The 21,526-nt window shown below is 38.6% G+C and overlaps 1 protein-coding gene across 45 annotated transcripts in view; it reads left to right on the top strand.

Moving 5' to 3' along the window:
• Positions 1–21,526, top strand: part of LOC126363857 (serine/threonine-protein kinase MARK2-like) — a 284,053-nt gene that overhangs the window by 120,644 nt on the left and 141,883 nt on the right. For all 45 annotated transcript variants that reach the window (XM_050008038.1, XM_050008036.1, XM_050008028.1 and 42 more), the window contains one exon: positions 12,758–12,910. In XM_050008038.1, the coding sequence (XP_049863995.1) occupies positions 12,758–12,910 (153 nt within the window). The remainder of the gene's footprint in view (positions 1–12,757; positions 12,911–21,526) is intronic.

Below are 21,526 nucleotides of genomic sequence, written 5' to 3'. Positions count from 1 at the left end.
TCCCCTAGTGAAAAATACTTTTAAATACTTACGTTTGTGTTCTTAACTGTTCTTGCGTAACAGTATTTTCACGTCTTGACAGTCTCATTTTTTAAACGTTTATATTCTCTTTCACATGCTTCATTTGCTGCATTTTAAATTTTCTTCTTTCATCGATTAAATTCAGTCTCACTTATATCATCCAACAATTTCTGCTAGGCCTTGTCAGGAAACCTATATGGGCAGAATCTACGTAAATCTCTTCACACTGTCCTATACTGCTAGAGAGCGAATTCGTTCAGAATAGTCCTGTACGACACGTGCAGGATTCGTATGGGAAAGGCAACACCCCCACCGAGAGCGCTGCTCGTTTTCAGTTTACCGACTGTGACTATACCTCCCCAGCAGTTATTGTGTAGTTCTTTTCTGCGAGCAGGCAAAATAACTTCATTGTTCTCATGTTTCAATAGTGGAGTTGTTTTCAGCTTATTAAATGAATATTTATTTGTAGTTAGCGTCACCTAGTGTGTAAAATACTTTCCTGTAAACAAGGACGAAGTACGTAATTTGTAAATGTGATGTCTGTGTAGGGAAAGGTATAGGATTGGTACACTTGGCACCTTCTGCCATCTATCGCTGGCAGCGTATTGTAAACCTGTGTAATTGAGTTGTCACATTGTGGCGAATTAATGAGTGCCCAGAAAGACACTGCAATCGTACTAACCATTAATTGTGCTACTGGTGGAATGCATAATTCTGTTTGGAGTTACGGACAAAAGCCCACCCTACTTACATATAGTTGATCGATTCCGTCTTCGGTGCGTGATGTGTGTTGAGCCCAAAAATAATTTCTGAGGAAAGTGAATTTAAAACTTTGACGAAGCATGGTACATCAAACTAGTAAAATAAAGTAATTCACTAATCAGATGAATACGTTATACTATCTATTACAACGCTGTCTAGTTTAATTGATTGGTTTATTTTCTAATTTTGTTAGACAGAACGAGACGCACACAAGGTAATTTGGACGTTATACACTTGACGCAGAACAAGTTATTTTCGACACTTCAGTGACCTTTTTAATCACTTATGGTTAATGCGTTGTACACAGAGAAAAAGAAATTTTAGAGTGCTAGTTCGTTCTGTCAGATGTGTTGCGATGAAGAATTCATATTACGTTAGTAGTGATTGTTGTTCATCACCGCGCTTTGCGATTCAGCGGTGAAACCATAACTGGCCCGAAGAAGCTCCAGTAAATCAGTTTGATTCTGGGCAAGTAAGTCTCCATATTTTGGATACATCGCAACGAAAATTTATCCAACAGCAACTGGCACTGAACATTGAGCCACATTTCTGCCGTTTTCGAGAGCAGAGCCTCGATGTTAGATTCCGTAACATTACACCAGTGAGATCGTCAGATTACAGGAAAGATCTGCAGAAATAGATGTAAAACTTTTGAATATATGTCTACTGTTTAGCATTGTTTTGTTTGAACTGCAACAGCGCATTCGTTTGCTGCTGCTACGACATGCGCGCGACCCAGTGCCCCAGTAAAACAACCTCCGTCGTGCCGTACTCCCGATCAATATGAACTCCTGAACTGCACATGGCATCATCTGTTTGCCTTTGGAGTCTGTAGTTCAGCACGGAGGTAGCATTACAAAAGTAAATTCTACGTATCACATGCACCACCATCACTCCTCTGCGTGCAGTTACCAAAGCGCACAGCAAACTTATCAGATTTACGGAGCAAACTTATCAGATTTACGGAGAGTAGATGTGATGTTGCGCCAGTGCATCACTGCGACCAGTTGCAATACCATTCGTGAAGAGGAAAATCCATCTGGAGTGTCCCCAGTGCGAGGTGTTTGCTTGACATCTTTTAGCATGTGTGGCTCTCTCTCTCTCTCTCTCTCTCTCTCTCTCTCTCTCTCTCTCTCTCCCTCCCCCTCCCTGAGCGTAGTATGCCCCTCTACCCAATGTAGTATTTTCCCCCTCCACCTCTTCCTGAGTGGGCAACATATTTCTATTTATAAAAGCAGATAAAAATTGGTTTGTCTCCACTCCTTCCTTCTAAACTAACAATGTAAGTATAGGCCAGATGACGCTTGAATGCAAAGAAATAGTATCAGCGGCAGTTGAGAGATTTATACCGAATAAATTAGTAAAAGAGGATACTGATCTCCATGGTACACTAAACAGGCCAGGACAGTGTTGCAGAAGCAACGAAACCAAAATGCTAAGTTTAAAAGGACATAAATTCTCCAAGATTGCGGATATTTTACTGCAGCTTGAATCTTTGTGCGGACTTAAGTGCGATATTTTTTTTTAGCTTTCACAGTGGAAATTTCTCGAATCGGACAGAAAACCCAAATAAATTCTGGTCATGTGTAAAATACGCCAATGACAATAGATAGTATCTTCTCTTTGTCATACCAGTGGTAATATTACTGACAACCGCACCGTTAAAACAGTGTTACGAAAACAAAGTTTCGCCAGCCGATGTGGCCGTGCGGTTCTAGGCGCTTCAGTCTGGAACCGCGTGACCGCCGCGGTCGCAGGTTCGAATCCTGCCTCGGGCGTGGATGTCTGTGATGTACTTAGGTTAGTTAGGTTTAAGTAGTTCTAAGGTCTACGGGACTGATGACCACAGATGTTAAGTCCCATAGTGCTCAGTCATTTTTTAAAAGTTTTCCGAAATCTCTTCACCAAAGATTTCGAATCAAGAACAGCTGCTAACAAAACTAACTCAGAAGTAGTGTAGCAAAATGGCATAAATCTATACCACTATATAAACACAAGTTAGTGTTTGACGTTACCAAAAAATTTGAAAAGTTCCTTACTGATTTACTTTAGATTTGTACACGGTACTCCAATAAACATTCAGAGGGGGCATAGGGTACATCTCTTTTCAGTTGATATGGCACTAATATAGAAATAAATGAAAACCACTATTAACAAAACTCTTGAAATATCCTCACTGATTTACTTTAAATTATTACGTGAAACTCTAATAAATGTTTGGAAGGACTAGGCTACATATATCTACACACACACCGCAAAAGGGAAAACTTTGTGAGCAAAAAAATTTCGAAAATTTCCTGACCGATTTACTTACAATTGTTACTCGACAATGTGATAGGCATTCGAATGGATATAGGACACAAATTATTTTTGTACCGTGTATAAATATGTATGTAAAGGGGAAACATTGTTAGCTAAAATCTCAAAGAGTTCTTACATTTAGACTGACATGCTGTATATTTTTTAATCTACTATGCACAGATTTTATGTTACAATGGACTGCGAGAAAGAAAATGCTGTGCACGGCTGCAAAAATGTATGGCTTTGTTTTCTTTGTCACAGTTTTTTAACAGAAAACAGGTAAGCCCTCTTTATGACACATCAGCTTGTGATTATAGTATTACTACGGAATCTGAATAATCCAAAACTTCGTAAACCTACCCGTTTGCAGATTACAATATGCAAAATACTATCACTGAAGCTACAGTCGTAACAGATCCAGCAACATGAGAGGTCTCTCATACTTTGTACAGCAGTGACCCCCTCCCTGCTCCCCCAACCAATTTACCATTTATTTTAAGGACTTCAGTTCCAATCAGTGTTTCATTGGCAATAATACTAAACATGGCTGAAGATAACTGGGAGGGGGGGCAGGGTTAATAGATAAGAATCGAGAGGGTGAAGGAGAAAAGGACAGAGGAAAGGTGGTGGTGGTGGTGGTGGTGGTGGTGGTGGTGGTGAGGGGGGGGGGAGGAGTTGGGGAGAGGGAGGAGGAGGTAGTGGGCAGAGACAAGGGGAGGAGGAAGAGAAGACGGGGGTGGAGCAGATGGACAGAGAGGTGGTGGGGAGGGGGGAAGGTGGTAAGGATGTATATCCAATTCCCTTACATATTCAGCAATTGTGAAGCCTTGCCAGGTTCTCTAATCATTTAACAAACTAAACCAGGGTGTATACGACACTGGACAACCGGGATTTTTCGAATTGGAACTAAAGCCCTTAAAATGAATGGTAAATTGGTTGGGGGAGGAGGGGGGGGGTCACTGCTGTTCAGAGTAAGAGAGACCTCTTAACATGGCTGGGCAAATTCATATTCATGAGGAGGGGGCTTGTTTCACAAAGCGCCTAGCATCCAGCGCACGTTGGTATATTGTTCATTCATATGATTTTTGAAACACATCCCTGTTAGAATGTGTTCAAAAATATGAAAAAACTAAGTTGATTTCTGAATGAATCATAAGTTGATTTTTGAATGCGTGGACAGTGTACGTGATGTCTCTGACGGGGCTACACGAGCTGAGCGGAATAAAGCCGAACGGCTGATCGCCAACCGCTGTTTGAGGTTGATTGGGTCTGCGAATGATCAGCGTTGTTATAATTACTAGCGAAAGCCGTAGATTAAACTACCAGAGTGGAAATAAACGACTAACAGGAATAACAGGTGAGAATGATTACGTGTTATCTTCTCGATGTATCCAAGAAAATCAAATTTAGACAAAGCTTTTAGCCAGACCACTACACTAATAAGTGCCAGTTACGCAGACCACAGCTAGCAGGCGCTTAAGTTCCATTCTGGGAGTAGCGCGGAAAACGCGTTGTACGAACACGTAATAACGCGTAACCGGATAATCACGCAGGATAAATAAACCAGTGGGGTTAGTGAAGTTAACCGGAGAAAACGTTTTGACCCTGACAGGAATAGTTACAAATTAGTGATACGGTTGCTTGTTGGAACGAGGAAGGAGAAGTAACGGGGACATTACACAAATTATACAAGAATTTGACGATTGCAGACTTATATAAAAATTACTACCTTTCAATCTAATGCATGAGAAGCAGGAGCATATGAATGAAATGTGAAACTATTTCCTAACAGAAAACTTTTTGCTTGTATTAGGCCTAATAGGCATTTGATATTCTAACTTCGTGAAAATGACCATTTGTTCCAAAACAGTCTTGTTTATTTGGTGTGTATTAAAACTTCTGCAATATTAGACGGGCCTATTTCGCTTTATATATCACACAGTGAGAAAATTCACTTAATCATATCGAGAAACCACACCAGTCTATGATACTATTTGTATTTACAGCTTTTTCAGTATTAGACAACGACATTTCGTTTTTCCGTGTAGCAAAAGTTTGACAAACTTTGATGAGGTAATAGGTTCTTTACAGAAAGGAAAGCACACCATTTAAAGCCGTAGCAACATTAAGTAGAAAAATTTGCTAGACTAACGGATTGAAGAAATGTATACTGTCTTGCTTGTCTCTTGTCTTTACTGGTTTTTATGTATCCTATGTTTAATTTAATGTCACATATAACAGCAAGTTATTAGTTAATAGGCAATAAAGAGTGCAGATTTTCTGGAGTTCTTGTTCTCTCGGTTACAAGTAATCCCATCCACTATTAATTGCAAGTTTCTTTTAAAAGGGACAAGATGTCAAAACGGCCGAGCGGGAACGAGAGGCGCCACAGGACATTTTAATTTCTACTATCTTGGATATAGTTTGATATCATCAACTACAAGATATACACATTTGAATTCGACAGAGCGAAATACAGTGATGTGCGACGAAAGAATGCTGTGTGAAGATGCGTGGCACTGCACTGTGGCACACTTAAGACCAAAAAACACGTCTTACATTTCCTCAAATACGTATGTTTTAAGTATCAGACCCTTCAGAAAGATGTGCGCTGCAAAATGAACAATTTTTTGAAAAGTCGAATTAATTTTGGCGCCGTACCTCAAACGTTGGTGGTAGGGGGAGGAGGGCACTATCTAGTCTTGCCCCGGTTCGGAAATATCGTAGATCCGGGACTGATGCACAGAGTAGTCTATGTAGCAGTGAAGAGGTTGGTAGTCTCCACTTGACCCGTATTTACGTTTATTGATTTTACTGTTTCCCCTTCGTTTATTGCTCTCACGTCAAATGAAAACAAAACATTTCTGTGGCCGGGAGCTGTCAAGTGAATTAAAATACATTCACATAATTACGGAAGGCTAAAATAAGTTATTAGTTTAAGATTTTATTTCCACCTTTCTGACAATCAAGAATTAATCGCTTTCCAGAACAGTGAAGTTATTTTTGTTGGTTTGCTAAAGAAATTTGGCTTTTACTGATCTTTTCCGCTGAGGCAGTCCCTTTATTTGAAACGAAGTATTTAATTCCACATCATTGGCTAATTTAAAGTGTTCGCTGCATGTGCCCGTTATAATCTGGACATAGGAATGTGAACTTTAAGCCAAATTATGCATTTTAGTATGGTTCGCGAAATTCCGATGCTCTTGTATGCTCTAATGTCTTGTTTCTGTTATGATAGAAGATATTTTAATGTTTTACACGTACGAACATGCAGGCTTCCTGCGTCGTCGTTGCTGCGCAAGCGCGGTGGCGCCTGTCACCTGGCGCTGTGTGGCAGCTGTTGAAACGAACGTATTTCTAACAGTCGTGGGAAAATATTGCGAATGGTGGTTTGAAAAGCGTTGCTTCCAAAGTAAATTTTCTTTTACGCAAGATAAACTATGTGCGAAAATTTACGACGAATTTCTTAAATAACAGAGCGTTTGACTCTCATTTAAAAATCAACTCTTTCTGGTCGACTATTAGAAAAAATTCGTGTCCAAATGATGAGACATTTATGTCGTTATTAAAAATTTTACTGGCGCATTAGCGTGATGTACCTTAAAGTGTAACACGCGCAAAAAAGAAATATGTGGAAACTTAGATTCTCTTGCAGCTTATTAATCTTAGAGACCAGTATTACATGTGAATGTTTTGGTTTTCTTGTAACAGCACCATGTATATTACTTTGAACCGTTAACTTTTCCTATTTGTGTGGTCGCGCTACTGAATAGTGATGTTGCTATTGGCTGAATACGTCAAGTGTCCTATGCTCTGAATATTCGCCATCGGCTGGCGAGGTCACGTGACATGAGCTATGGCTGGCTACACATCGCAATCTCGATTTCAATACTTCGGAAAGTGACATACGTTGTTTCGTCGAATTTGAATTCATACTTTCGTCATACGAAAATATACAGCCTACATGTTGCTGCACATCACAGATCCTTCGAAAACGTGTTTTCCCCTCGTAAGTTTCGTTTTGTAAATTGCCGGGAAATTCTAAACCGGTGTAGAACCGTAACGATTCAATGGATTGAGAAGTTTCCGAAGAAAAGTATACTGTCACTTAATATGGAAAAAGTGTATTGTCACCCCGGGAGATATGGTATTTTTAACCGGGAAATCCGGGAATTTTTTTCGTTGTCCGCGTATACACCCTGTAAAGTTTTCTGACTGAGATAGTATGCCAGTTAGATTCCTTTCAGATCACGTATAGCTACTGAATCAATGAAAGATCCATACCTAAATACTGGAATGTTCGACAATTACATAATACTCTAGAATGGAAACAGAAGTCATCTGCTGAATTGCGGACCTATATCACTGACATTTATTTGCAGTAAGATTTTGGAACGTGTACGGTTTTCAAACATTATGAATTGTTTCGAACGTAATGGTTCATTGACAGATAGTCAGCAGCGATTCAGAAAATACTGGTCTTGTGAAACACAACTAGCTTTTTATTCACACGAAGTAGTGGATGCTATCTACAGAGCATCTCAAATTGATTACACATTTATAGATTTCCAGAAGGTTTTCAATGCCATTACTCACAAGTGACTTCTGATCAAAGTTCATGCCTAGAGAGTACCATTCAGGTACGCGACTTTCAGTATTTCGCATTAGAAAGGAGAAAGGTCACATCACTTAGTAATCAACAAAAAGTCATTGAGTAAAACAGAGGTGATATCTCTTATTCCCCAAGGAAGCGTTATAGGTCCACTGCTGTTCATAGTATGTGTTAACAGTGTTGGAGGCAATCTGAGCAGCCCTCTTAGATTGTTTGCAGGTGATGCTGTCATTTACTGTTTAATAAAGTCATCAGAAGCGCAAAACCAATTGCATAATGACATAAACACAATATCCGTAAGGTGCAAAAAGTGTCAGTCGGGTGATATGAGTGCTAAAAGAAATGCATTGAATTTGTTACACAATAAATCACCAATCTAAAGGCTGTCAGTTCAACTAAATATCTAGGAATTGCAGTATTTACAAACACCTTAATTTGGAATGAACACTAAGATAATGTTGTGAGGAAGGCAAGCCAGAAACTGTGTTTTATCGGCTTAGGAGCTGCAGCAGGCATACTAAAGAAACGAGCTACACTATGTTTGTCCATCCTGTGCTAGAGTATTGCTGTGTGGTATGGGGTCATTATCAGATATGACTGATGGATGACATCAGAAAAGTTCCAAGGAGGAAACTCGTTTTGTATTATTGTGAAATGGGGGGGGGGAGTGCAACAGATATGATAAATGAGTTGGTGTGGCAATCGATAAAAAAAAAAATTGTTATTCTTGCAGCAAGATCTTTTCACAAAATTTCAAATGCCAACTTCCTCCTGAATGTGAAAGTAAATCGTTGGCACCCACCTACATAGGATGGAAATGATCAATACAATAAAATAAGAAAAATCAGAGCTTATGCAGAAAAATATAAGTGTTAATTTTTCCTCTCACTGTTAAGAGTGTGGAATGATAGGGAAATAGTCTGAAGGAGGCACTTTCTTCTCTCTTGCTTCAGTATTAACAACCATCTTTACGGGGAAAAACAGTGGATCAAAAATACATGGAAATTAAAATTAGTTTTCTGATAAAGTCTTTACATAATATGAGTGGGTGGAAAGCTGATCAGAGTGATGTGCTCAACAGAAATGCTGAGTCACTGCATTTGGCAACATTACATCATGTGTAGTGGGGGAACACTTGTTGTGTGGCTGCTCAACTGATCCACTTTGCCTACAGTAGGGCTTCTTTCTTGTTACAAGCAGAACAGTCAGCTGCCATGTGTGTTATGTGGGTTGACAGTAGACGAGATCCCTGTCTGCATCTCAGTACTGTGGTGAGTCTTCTCTCTCTCTCTCTCTCTCTCTCTCTCTCTCTCTCTCTCTCTCTCTCTCTCTCTCTCTCTTTTGTGTGTGTGTGTGTGTGTGTGTGTGTGTTTTTCATTAGTAGATAGTACTTCAGCCTGAATATTTCCTAGGAGCTTATCTAGTTGCATAACAGTTCTGTTTATAGATTTGTGTATGACTATGTTTTATATATATATATATATATATATATATATATATATAATCTTTTACAATAAGGTTATAAAGTCTTTGAAATTGCTAATATAATGGGTATAGTCCATAGTTTCTCTCTGAGTATTGTCAAATATCTCTGTCTATGAAAGCTGTGTTTCGTCCTGCTTTTCAAAAAGCTGATGTAAATTTAATGTTCCATCATTGGCATAAGAAGCTTTTCCACAATCAACTTGTTGTTTTATGAGTACTATGAATGCTCTGTGATTTTTTACTCTGTTTATAATAATTATTGAGAAATAAAAAATGATATGATCGGCGTACTATACACTTCTGTTTATTTCTTTTAGATACAGGCATGTTACTGTGCCTGTGTTATTAAATTTTGCCACAAATGCATAGGATTCTAAAAATAGTGCCAGTAAAATGTTTTGATATGATGGTAATCAAGTAACTTAGTTTGGCCATTTTAACGTTGCAAAATCCACAGATCTAAAATCAGCAAACAAAGGTGTGTGGTATAGATGCAGTTAATGGCATGTTCAATATTTATTGGTGATAGTGTATGTAGATATCTTTGTGTGATTAACACAAGTATCCAGCTGAATGAATCAAGATTTTTTAATACACTAGTTAATGCTGATGATGTCATCTCGATTTTCAGAAAAGAGAAAGGTCAAGAAGGAATAAATTAGCTTTAATAAAATAAGTACTTATATAATATGAAAACATCAACTTGTGATATTACAATAATTATTTTTAAGGCAAAACTTCTGTTCATATTAATTTAAAAAAAAAGGAGTAGACAAGGTAAATCACTTTAACTACAAGGGCATGTTGAAAAGTAGTGCTGCTTAATTTACATGAAAACTCTTAAAACTTTAAATAAAAAAGACATTGTTAACATTCTGTGTCTCTATTCTTGATGTTTACATATTTATTTCTCAGTGTAGTCACCTCGACAACAAACACATTTTTCATGTGAGACCAGTTTGTTGATACATAGTCATTGCGGAATGTTTGACTTTGTTGATGGAATCACAACCCCGCCGCTGCTTGCACCACTTCATTAGTATCAAAGTGAAGTCCTTGAATGTGTTCCTAAAGTTTAGGAAACAGTTGAAATTAGAATTGGTACCAAATGTGGACTGTGAAGTGCATGATGAATGACAGTGAACTCAGTGTGTCACATTGTTGCAGCTGTCACTGTGCTTGTGCATGGTGTGGCATGGTCATGCTGAAGGAGAGGATGCTCCATGTGCGGATGAACTCTTAGAATCCAGAACTCAAGTAAAGCACGCTGTTTCTCAAGCACAGAGATGGTTACGTTTCACACCATCATGTTGAGCGCTACAGTTCAGCATCAGATGCTTGTAGATATGTAGACTTGGGAAAAATAAAGAAGTAGAATTTTAATTAAAAGTTGTTTTATTTTAAAGCTATTAAGTTTTCACATAAAAAAATTTGAAGAAATTACTTTTCAGTACGCCCTCATACCTTAGCTTTGACTAAACTTACAACTAATAATAATAATAGTAATAATAATATACACAATTAGTTAAGCAGTCTGACATGATATATTATACTATCAGCTGCCACCTAAAAATTAAAACATGTTAAAAAACATAAACTAGGAAAAAATAACATAATCCCTTGAATTTCTATATGAAAGATACTCATGGCATTACACTAGAAACAGGAAACACTCATTCAGAGTGCAGAAATGAAATTGTTAAGAGTTATCAAAGGCTTAAATAGTGCAGATAGATTCAGAAAAGAGGATATTAGAAATGGGCACCAGATAGGAAATATACAAGAAAAGCTTAATAAAACAGAAGTTGGAATAAATATTTATTTCAAAATGGACTTCCATTCCAGCATTTTTGTGAACATTCAAGGCCTATAAAATTCTTAAACTATGCTCTTCAGAGGCAGTGACAGCCTTCCATTCGAAATATTCATTCACTGAACTAAAAATGCTGTGTTTCAGATCACATACATAAAAATTTAGTTGCAGTCCAATTTTTATGCATAAATTTGCTTGTAGTTTTAGGTATTCTATTATATAAATTAAACACTTCTCACTAAGGAACGACACTCATCATGAAAAAATTTGTAACAGTTAATTTATTGACCACAAGTGTTGACCATTGTCTTTGGTTATTGGCCCCTTTGGCCCTATAGTGATAATACAACGGAACAGAAGATAACATGCTGTAGCAGCTGTCCTGTAGATAATTAATTTGCATTTAGTTTCTTTGTGATAAAGGAGTGCAGGTCAAAGAGTTTTCAGGCTAGATACTTCCACACTGATAAATTTTTTGTTATTGCAGTTGGTGATGTTTCTATTGTGTCTTCAAGTATAAATTACTTCTGTTGGATTTAAACCTAGTAGACAAATGCATTTGCCAAACCTTTATTAATTTCACATACATAAAGCAATGCCAAAGATCAAAAGTTAACTGAAGAAGAAGAAGAAGAAGAAGAAGGAGAAGGGGAGGGGGGCAATGTATTGTCACTGGGCACTGATACTGAATACTTGAGTTTGTAGTCAGATACTTTCTCACAGTACTCAAAAAGTAAGAAAATAGTACTACAACTGCACGTTTCCTTGCTGAAAGTTCTGCCAAAGAGTGCCTGTCATTTGGTACATCGTAATTCAAATAGTAGTAAATAATGCTATGGACAACAACCACATTCATGGTATGGTGAAATCTTAATAGCTGGAAGATTGTGTGGATATTTCAGCCATAAGAATTGGAAATTAAATCTAAAATTAAATTGTTTGTTCGAACCTCTGCAGAAATCAATGTATTAGTATATTTTCTTGATCTGTACTTCAATTTTAAAGACATGCTTCTCAAAACAATGGTTCAGATTTCATTTTTTAGCAGTGTGTTCATTATTGATGTGTTTCAATTTCAGACTCTAAGGAGTGTAATTACTTAAACAATTATCTATTTGGCCACTGAATGTATGCATACTGTATAACTTAAAACACTGTGAATTTATTTGCTATCAGTAACATACCTATTCACAATGCTTAATGCATAGAATGATAGCTAGTGATGCAAGTAGGTGAAAAAGACTCAGTTTAAATCTATGCTACTGTTAAGTGTCCACTGCGCTGGTACTGTGGCCAGCCTGGGAGTGGATTTTAGGCATTTGTTAAGGCAAATGTTTGGCCCCACTCTCCACCTCAGAAAATACGATAAACAATTAAGGTATGAAAGCCTCTATGTATTTCATAAATAGCATTGGACTCCCTCATTGTCATTTGCACAAATATAAGCTGCTCCATTATTACATTAAAAGGAAATATTTTGTATTTCTTTTACATTCACCTTCATTTTTAAACGGTTCCACATAATAAAAATATGTTAACCTTTTATTCTTATTAAAATACAACTATGTATAGTGAAAAGAAAATGAATGTCTCAATTTGTGGTAGTTCTGCTACTTTAATTTTCCGCATTCATAAGGTACTTGGCTCACATTTAGCAGGTTTGTAAAGTTATTCTGAAAGCTGTAATGGGAATGTAGTTTTTAAGCTGATCCTTTCAAGCATAAGCTGGCTACAGCTAATTATTCAAAAATTGTGTTTTCTAGACGGGTGAGAGTGCGTCATCAGCGAGTCGTGTATCATCGCGCAGCCGTACAGCCGATGAGCCACATATTGGGAAGTACAAGTTGCTCAAGACCATTGGAAAAGGAAATTTTGCCAAGGTCAAATTGGCCAAGCATGTGCCCACTGGAAAAGAGGTATTTATAAATAATACATTGCCACTTGACTGTAGATTTAGCACATTTGGTTCTTTCTGAATAAATTAGACCAGGGATTTTCAAACTATGCATCATAGTTCTCAAAATATGGTTCAAATGGCCTTGAGCACTAATGGGACTTAACATCTTAGGTCATCAGTCCCCTAGAACTTAGAACTAGTTAAACCTAACTAACCTAAGGACATTAGACACATCCATGCCCGAGGCAAGATTCGAACCTGCGACCATAGCAGTCTCGCGGTTCTGGACTGCAGTGCCGAGAACTGCACGGTCGTCATAGTTCCCAGGCAGGAACAACACATGTGCTTGTAGTGACAACTGACAAGTGGAACTCCTGTGCAGTGTAGTAGATAGTAGTTATATTTTTTGCCTTACTGATTTGTTTCTATTCAGTAAGAATTAGTTTGAAGTTTAATTTCGATGGATGTCTGTCTTCCGTGATTCATCATTCTTCCAGTGTAGACAACTTTTTAGATGTATTGTGTAGTGCTGAAATGCTGGAAGTATGGTGGCAGTTCCTTGAATTTCAGCTTTACACGTACTAACGTTAGAAATTAAGAATGACCAGTTTGTGTCATTTATTTCAAAGTCCTAGCAACTTATTGCATATTTCCTAATGAAATCACATTTGTTGTCAAATCATGGTAGTTTGGTAAACAAACCATGAGGATACTTTCCGGCTGTTAAAAAATAAATTCCTAAACAAGCAGTGACTACTCCAAACCTCTTTTTTAATGTAAATCAGCTACTGTGTAATGAAGAGCAAGAAACATCACACTTCATCAAGAAAAAGTTGGCTAGGTACATCACATGTTCTGTGCTTGTCACACAGATTTAGAAGACAAGAACTTCTGTACTTTGAGTATTAAAGTCTTTATTCATGGATCATTTAACTGAACTCTACTTACTTTCTGAAGCATTTTCAAATCAATTTGGTCAACAGAACTAGATCAGAGATCCTTTCAGTACAAAACTTCCATTAGTGCTTATCACTGTAGAACAATAGTCATTTGTTGAGCTACTGATTTTGTTGCAACAATAGGATGTAAGAACATTATAAATTAATTAAAATGACTTACATCAACAGTTGTTAATAATGAAATTACTATTATTATTCATTTGTTTTGAAATTTACTTCTATTTATTCCACACTTGAAAGACTGATGTAATGTGAAAAGGAGCTGCAGGTGATTATGCTCAGGTCAGTGGAGGCATGGACTCAGAAAGTTAGAAAACCACTGACTTTGACATAGGGACATACTGCACATATGTCAACTCAGTTGGTTGAAACTAAATATTGTGCTTGACTGGCCAAGTACACTGTAAATTGAAGTCTGGAATCGTCACAGCTCTTTAAGTTTTCACTCTCTCTGTCATTATGCTGCTGTATTGTGAGATGATAGCTGTAGTGGTAAAGTAAGATGTCAGCTTTAATCTTAAGGCAGCATGTGGCAGCTGTTAGTATGGAGACAGTTAAAGTAGAGATATAGTGACCAGAGAAAGAGCTGTTGTGAAAAAAATTTTGGCACCCTACCCATTTTAAGGTGAAGGGTGTAAGGTGCAGAGTAAGTAATAGTTCATAGGGAACTTGTTAAATAGTAACTGTTAGTTATCTTCTTCTGATAACTGTTAATTTGTAGTATCTATTTTTCACACCTCACTCCGTACCACACACTCCTCCTTTCAGATATTCTAGTCAGTACTTCTGCCTGATCCTTTTGTCTACAAATTGTTTGCATCAAATATACCTTCAGCAGTTTTCAGAGAGATTTCTTGTTTTCTCCGAGTTGGAATACCAACAATATGAGGGGAAAATAGATGCTACTTGCCGTAAAGATGCTTCATTGACTTGCAGTTGCACGCTTGCACAGATGCGCGCACATGACAGCCACCTCCAGCTGGAAGCTGGAATGCAACTGTCACATGGAAGCAGAAATCGGGGGGGGGGGGGGGGGGGGGGGCTGACAGTGGATAGCAGGGTACAGGTGGGGGAAGAGAAGAGCTTGTCCGGCATACAGTATAGGAGCTCGACTGCCAACAGATGCAGTGTCACGAGGCTGGGGGGAGAGATGAGATGAGATGAGATGAGAGGAGCGGGGAAGGGGAAAGACTGGGCAGCATACAAAGAGGGTGAAGGGACAAGGTTAGGGAGGAGGTAATAGGGCAGGAGAATTTCGGGAGCGAAGAATGTGTTGTAAGGATAAGGCTCTTCTGCACTGTTCTGAATAACTGGTGGTGGAGTGGAGGATCTGGATGGCTCGGGTTGTGAAGCTGCCATTGAAATCAAGCATGTTGTGTTCAACTGCATTCTGTACCACAGGATGGTCTACTTTGCTTTTGGCCACCAAACTGTGATTATTGCACAAAGTTGTGCTTCACACTGAAATACACTTTGTAGTTGTAAATGTAATCACATTGAAATGCTCCCATTTCATTTGTGTTGCTATCAGTATGAGAATACTATACAAAGAGCAATCGAGGTGTTCTCCACAATGACTTAACTGAAATACATGGTCCAGTCTGGTTAATGTGATCATCACCTATATCTGACATTATCGTCTAATAACCACTCGCACAAGACAGGTGGCAGTGGAGGGTATATGAAGCATGTCGGACACAGAAAATAATGTCTTTGTCGTATTGCGAAGCGGGTTGATTTACCTGATGTCGAAAGGGCATGATCATTGTCTTTTGGACCAAGAGGGGAAGCATTTTTGAAACAGCTAAGCTTGTAAACTGTTCGGCATGGCACTGTGGCTTTATCGTGCATGGCAAAATGTCGCTATCCAAAACTGATGCAGATGACGGGGTTAAACGACAGCTGTGGAGTTGTGCTTGAGTGAATGGATGTCCAACTGGTGAGAAGCTGACCAACCACATGAACTACTGCCAACACTGTATCACCAGTGATTGTTCAGTGAACGTTGCTGCATATGGGCCTCTGCAGCATTTACCTGGTTCATGCTTCCATGCTGACTACTGTTCATTGGCTATGGAGGCTGGAATTTGAATGTCAGAACAACAGGATGTCCTCTGAGCAGCAACAGGTGACTTTTTCAGACAATTCATGTTTTTTACTCCAGCAGCAGGAAAAATGTGAAAGAATTTATCTTGCAAAATCATGTGAAGGGTCTGTACCAGAGGAAGAAGCATTGTGGTCTGGGGAATGTTTTCATGGGGTTCCCTGGGTGATCACGCCATTTTGGAAAGCACATTGGATCAGCACAAGTATGCATCTATCCTTATGGACCTTACCCATGTCCTCTTGCAGTTTGTTTTTCCTTACCACAACAGCATCTACCAGCACATAATGCAGCTTGTCATACAGCTCACAGTAAATTTTTTCATGGTTCAAAGAACACCAGGATGAGTTTACCATAGGACAACCTCAGTCTGGCTGTTCGCGTGTTGAATCCTCAAACAAGAAACCTAGAGTGGCTGTGCATGGCACTGGAGTCGGCATGGCTTAGGATTCCTGACAATAACTTCCAGGACCTCGCTGACGTCCTGCATGTCTTGGCAGTGTTCCACATTCCAAAAGTTGGTTACTCAGGCCTTCGACAGGTGGTCACATTAATGTGACAGGACCATGTATATTGAGATATAGTCACAGAGCAACAAAAGTTTTAGTTTTTTTATTCATTTTAGACTCTCATACATGGGGTAAATTTCAGTCAAATTTGAATGAAATATTGATGTTTCAGAATATATGATATGATAGTGTAGTATGTAAGAATTGCTGACTGATTGGGATTGCAGTTATGCTTCAATCCAGAGAACACTCCAGTTGTTGGAATACTTCCACAAATTGAGATAGTTACACATTGTTGTAGCAGATAGCTGTATATTAGGTTGGAATGTGTTGATTTTCTCCCCTCTTCAACATTGTGAAGCTTATTGTGCTGTAGGACCATAACTGGCAGCCCACACTTCTAATGAGATCAGAAGTTGTCTTATAGATCATTTTCAAGCTAAAAAACACTGTGGTGGAATAAACTGTGGAACAGATTATTTCAAAACTGCTTGCAAATATATTTGGTGTGGTACAATGAGCAATACTCTCAAACTGATTTCTGAGCATTTTTAACTTACTTGGATACAGATCTTTATCACATTGTTGCGCATATTAAAATTGCTGCATTGTATGGTTTTGTAATCAGTTATAAATTTTGTGAGGTTTTTTGGCTTTTTGCTTGCGAAGTGTATCACATCTATGAACCTAAATTTGGAATACTGGTTCAAGAACGTTCACTTGTATTCTCAGCTAACATGTACAAATCCCAAAAGTGTCTACTGGCTTGCACTTAGGTTAATTGATAATAAACATAAAATAGCTATCAGTAAGAAATAGAAAAATGCTTCATGATGTTGTCAACTGAAGAAAAGTGGGCTCACCTTTATGATTGTATCAGAATTATGTACAAGAGTAGTGAAGAGATGCTCGTAGATAGTCCGTTAATGAATGCTTTCTAATTGTTGCTGAAGTCAGTCAGTACTTTGTGCTCTGAAATACAGATGCTGCCAACAACCACCTCTACAAATCAAACAGTTCTCTGAATGATCACAAACCGTTGCTAAACTTGTTTAGAAAATTGCTTTCGATAAATGTATAGTGCCCAGCGTGTTGCAAACTCACTCACATTGAAATTCGTCCGAGTGCTTTGTACTCGTATTAATGTGAGGTCTTGGTTTTGGGTTTTGTAAGAAACAAGCAAATAATAGATGACAGCAGTCCGGTAGCCAACATACTTTTTTTACCTGTGTACAAGACAAGGCTTTTTGCCCGAATCCATCATTCAGAAAACATATGGTCATCATGCATTCACATATTATGCTTTTGCAGCTGAATTCAATATTTGTGGCATTGAGTAATGGCTTCATACAAGGATTATTTTACATTTGCAGATGACACTTTGGTAGCTGAGGTCACAGACAAATTTAATTTCATGATTTCCATGGACTGGGAGTGGAAGCAGTGGCACCAACTTGGTCGAGCACCAGGTTGACTATGGGGAGGGAATGGTGAGCAAGGAGCAAATGTTGCAGTGACAACCACGGGAATGCCTCTCCTGTACCAATCTTTTTATGCACATCTACCATGCTTAAATGGCAGTTTCCCATGCACAATGAAGTCAGAACTGAACAAACTTTACAGTCAAATGGTCAACAAAAGTGTGCATTTGTACAGGAGACAAATTATTTATAAGTTAAATGTGTTTGTGTGGGTCATTTGTAACATGGCACAAAGTGAAACATTATCTTCAGCTGGTGATAAAGCAGCCTGTAGGGCATAGATGGTCCATATTTTTGCACAATAATGTTGCGTAAAATTTTCTACTACTCCACAGCACTGTTGATTTTTTAACATTACCAACATCTTATGAAGTGCACAGTCGACCCAAACTGGTCCTATTTATGACATTTCAGTAACAGGAAGCCAAGAGGAGAACATACTCTTGTCTTTCCATTTAGATTGTCATTTCTGTAAGACCAGTAAATAGCAGCAATGGATAATAGACAGAAACCACAACCATGACGTCATTGAGATACATGGGTCTACAAGTTGGTGGATTACAGTTTCTTCACACAGGCAGTACAGTGGTAATATTAAGTTGGCGGTGAGTCATGAAGGAGAGACCACAAACAACTTCGCTGCAGAAAGAAAAGTTGTTGTGACAATAGTGAGTATTCGCAGGTGATGTCTAATGAAGAATAATTAAAGAACAACAATTCCACATGCCAAGTTTTCAGTGGACTAAACAAAATATGTTTCTTGAATTGGAGCAGCAGGCTGTTCAGTATGTGTGACAGAAATATAACGAATGGTTTCCTATTACTCTGAAATTGTCTGGATAAGTAAGGAAGGATGGTAGAGGTGGAGGCTTACGTTACAGTGCAGAACAACACCAACTCAGAGACTGTACATGATGTTTGGTAAAAAAAGGTAGTAAGACAGATATTAATCATTGCCAACCATTCTCACTACTTACCAGCGTCTCAAAGGTACTAGAAATATTACACATGCAGGAACAATATCACCCTTCTCTCAAAATTAGACATTACGTCAATCTCGGCTTAGATTTCAAATGGTCTATTCTTGGAATATGCTATTTTTCTCTTCACCATTCAGAATGTACAAAATTCAAATGATATGATATTACCAGTTATTATTTTCTGTGACTTGCCGAAGCATTTAACTGTGTAGCTCACAGTATTCTCTTTGAGATACTCAGGTATTATGACATCGGAGATCTTTCCAAACTCTTTGAATGGTTAGGCATACTGACAACAGCCTCACAGAAATCACCTGACCATCTTACTGGGAAACCTTTAAGTCAGAGGAGAAAATTAGGCTAAAGGCATGAGAGGAATTTCAGTAATGTGTGCCATGTAACAGTCTTGATTCTATGGGAATGCCTTCATCTTGTGGTACTGGCAGTAGTGTCTACCTGCATGTATAAAGCAACAGTGAAATATGGAGCGAGCTTTCTTTGAAATATAGAAAGTGAAATAGAGTATCTTATGGATGTTAGATGTAATTTTTGTCAGCAGTGCACACCATTGTAGGACAGAAAAATGCACTAGAATGAACATGCGATCCCAGTGACAGCTTCCAGGGAACAAGCAATAGTATGATAGAAGATAAAATAGTATGATGACAGATAAAATTTAAAATAATGTTGTGTTCTGAACAGTTATTTTTGATTAGGGAGAATGATAACTTCTGTTAAAAACTGGGAGGGGGGGGGGGGGGTTGTAATACAAGTGGGGATGACAGTCAGTTGACCTTCATAAGCCCTTACTGCTCATGGTTGGTAGGTGGATTTGGGGGAGGGCACCAGAAAGCAAGGTCATCGGTCGCATCAGATTAGGAAAGGATGGGGAAGGAAATTGGCCAAGCCCTTTCAAAGGAACCATCCCAGCATTTGCCAGAACCAATTTAGGGAAATCACGGAAAACTTAAATCAGGATGGCCAGGCACGTGTTTGAACCGTTGCCCTCTGGGATGGAAGTACAGTGTGCTAACAACTGTGCCACCTAGTTTGGTCTCTGCTCACAGTGTCTGAGCAACAAGCCTGGAAGACTGCACACCATGCCATTATCAGATTTTGTTAGGTCATGAAAACTTTCAGTATTACATGCTTGCTTAGCAATAGGAGTTCAAAGAGCACCATAAATGAGTTGTAAAATGAGACATCATCACCTGTGGATAAATATTACAAACAAACAAAAAATTCAATATTATTTGTGATCTAGCTGAAGGGGGTTTCCGGAAATGCTTGTCAGTGGGATTAAATTATGGGAACTGCCATATCATCACCACATAGGAACCATGCCGCCTTGACCTTTGACTGAACAACTTAAAATGTCCTGGTCAGTGTTTGTAGATCAAATGGATGCGTTTTTTAACTGCCTCATCACTTGAGATGAAACTTGAGTACTTTGCTGCACACACCTGAGTGAAAACAAATTAGGAAGAGAAAGGAAGGGAGGGGAAGGTAAGGTAAGGTAGCTCCACAGAAAGCCTTGATTCTTGACAACTGCAAGGTGCTTGAAACTCTTTATAACTGAACTTGTACCCCTCATCTTCTCTCCTTCAGAATTGCACCATCAACACAGCACATGGCAAAACCAACCATTTAAACAAAACTTTCTTGTCCATGAGAATGCCTTCATACATACAGGAAATCTGTTTCTAGAGACTAGATACAGAGTGATTCAGGAGGAATGTCACATAATTTGTGTGGTTATTCTACATGTGAAAATAAACTGAGAAAGTCCTATGAACATGTGTCTGATTTTTCAGTCATTATGGAACTGGAGCAGTTTGATGACTACTCACTTCCATGAATGATAATGAAGACGAGAGAATATTACTGAAATGCTGTATAGGCACTATGGTGAACAGAATAATGACGGGATGTATGACTGATCTGTGCAAGAAGAGTTGTTGAAATAGGGTGCCACCCACACAATGCATTTGCCAATGCATTGGAGGGTGTTGCATATCGATCATCATCTTAGTTGGCTTTAATGCATGCAACAGCATTGGTAATGCGAACAAGTTCTTCACACATCCCTCTTTAAGTAATTCCATAAACAAAAGTATAATGGAGTGGATCGGGTGATCTGGCATGGCAGGTAATGAGTCGGCCATGGCCAATACGTCATTCAGAAAATGTATTATTCAGATATTGGGATACTCGACTGGTACACTGGACCAGTGAGCCATCATTTTGCAGATACATTTGCCATTGTTGCTCCAATGTCGCATCTTCCAAAAATACAGGTAGATCTCCTGTCAGGAAATTTGCATATGCTGCAGCTCTCCTGCAATTTGGCAGGAACACAGGCCTATTACAAGATCATTGATCATACAACTCCATATATTCACCGAGAACCTAACTTGGGATCTTGTTTCCCTAGTGTCATGTCTCCATAGCCCATTATTAGAATTGCGAGTGTTCTTAATACCATTGCTTGTAAATGTAGCCTTGTCTGTAAATAAAGTGTACTGCATATGTTCACCCATTCACAAAATTTTCAGCTGCTTATTGAGTCACCTGGATGCAGATGTTACATGAGCTGCTCATG

This window comes from Schistocerca gregaria, chromosome 1 (genome assembly GCF_023897955.1).
Source record: "Schistocerca gregaria isolate iqSchGreg1 chromosome 1, iqSchGreg1.2, whole genome shotgun sequence".
NCBI lineage: Eukaryota > Metazoa > Arthropoda > Insecta > Orthoptera > Acrididae > Schistocerca > Schistocerca gregaria.
Note: the sequence above shows the minus strand (reverse complement) of the source record. Positions and strands in the feature narration are given on the sequence as shown.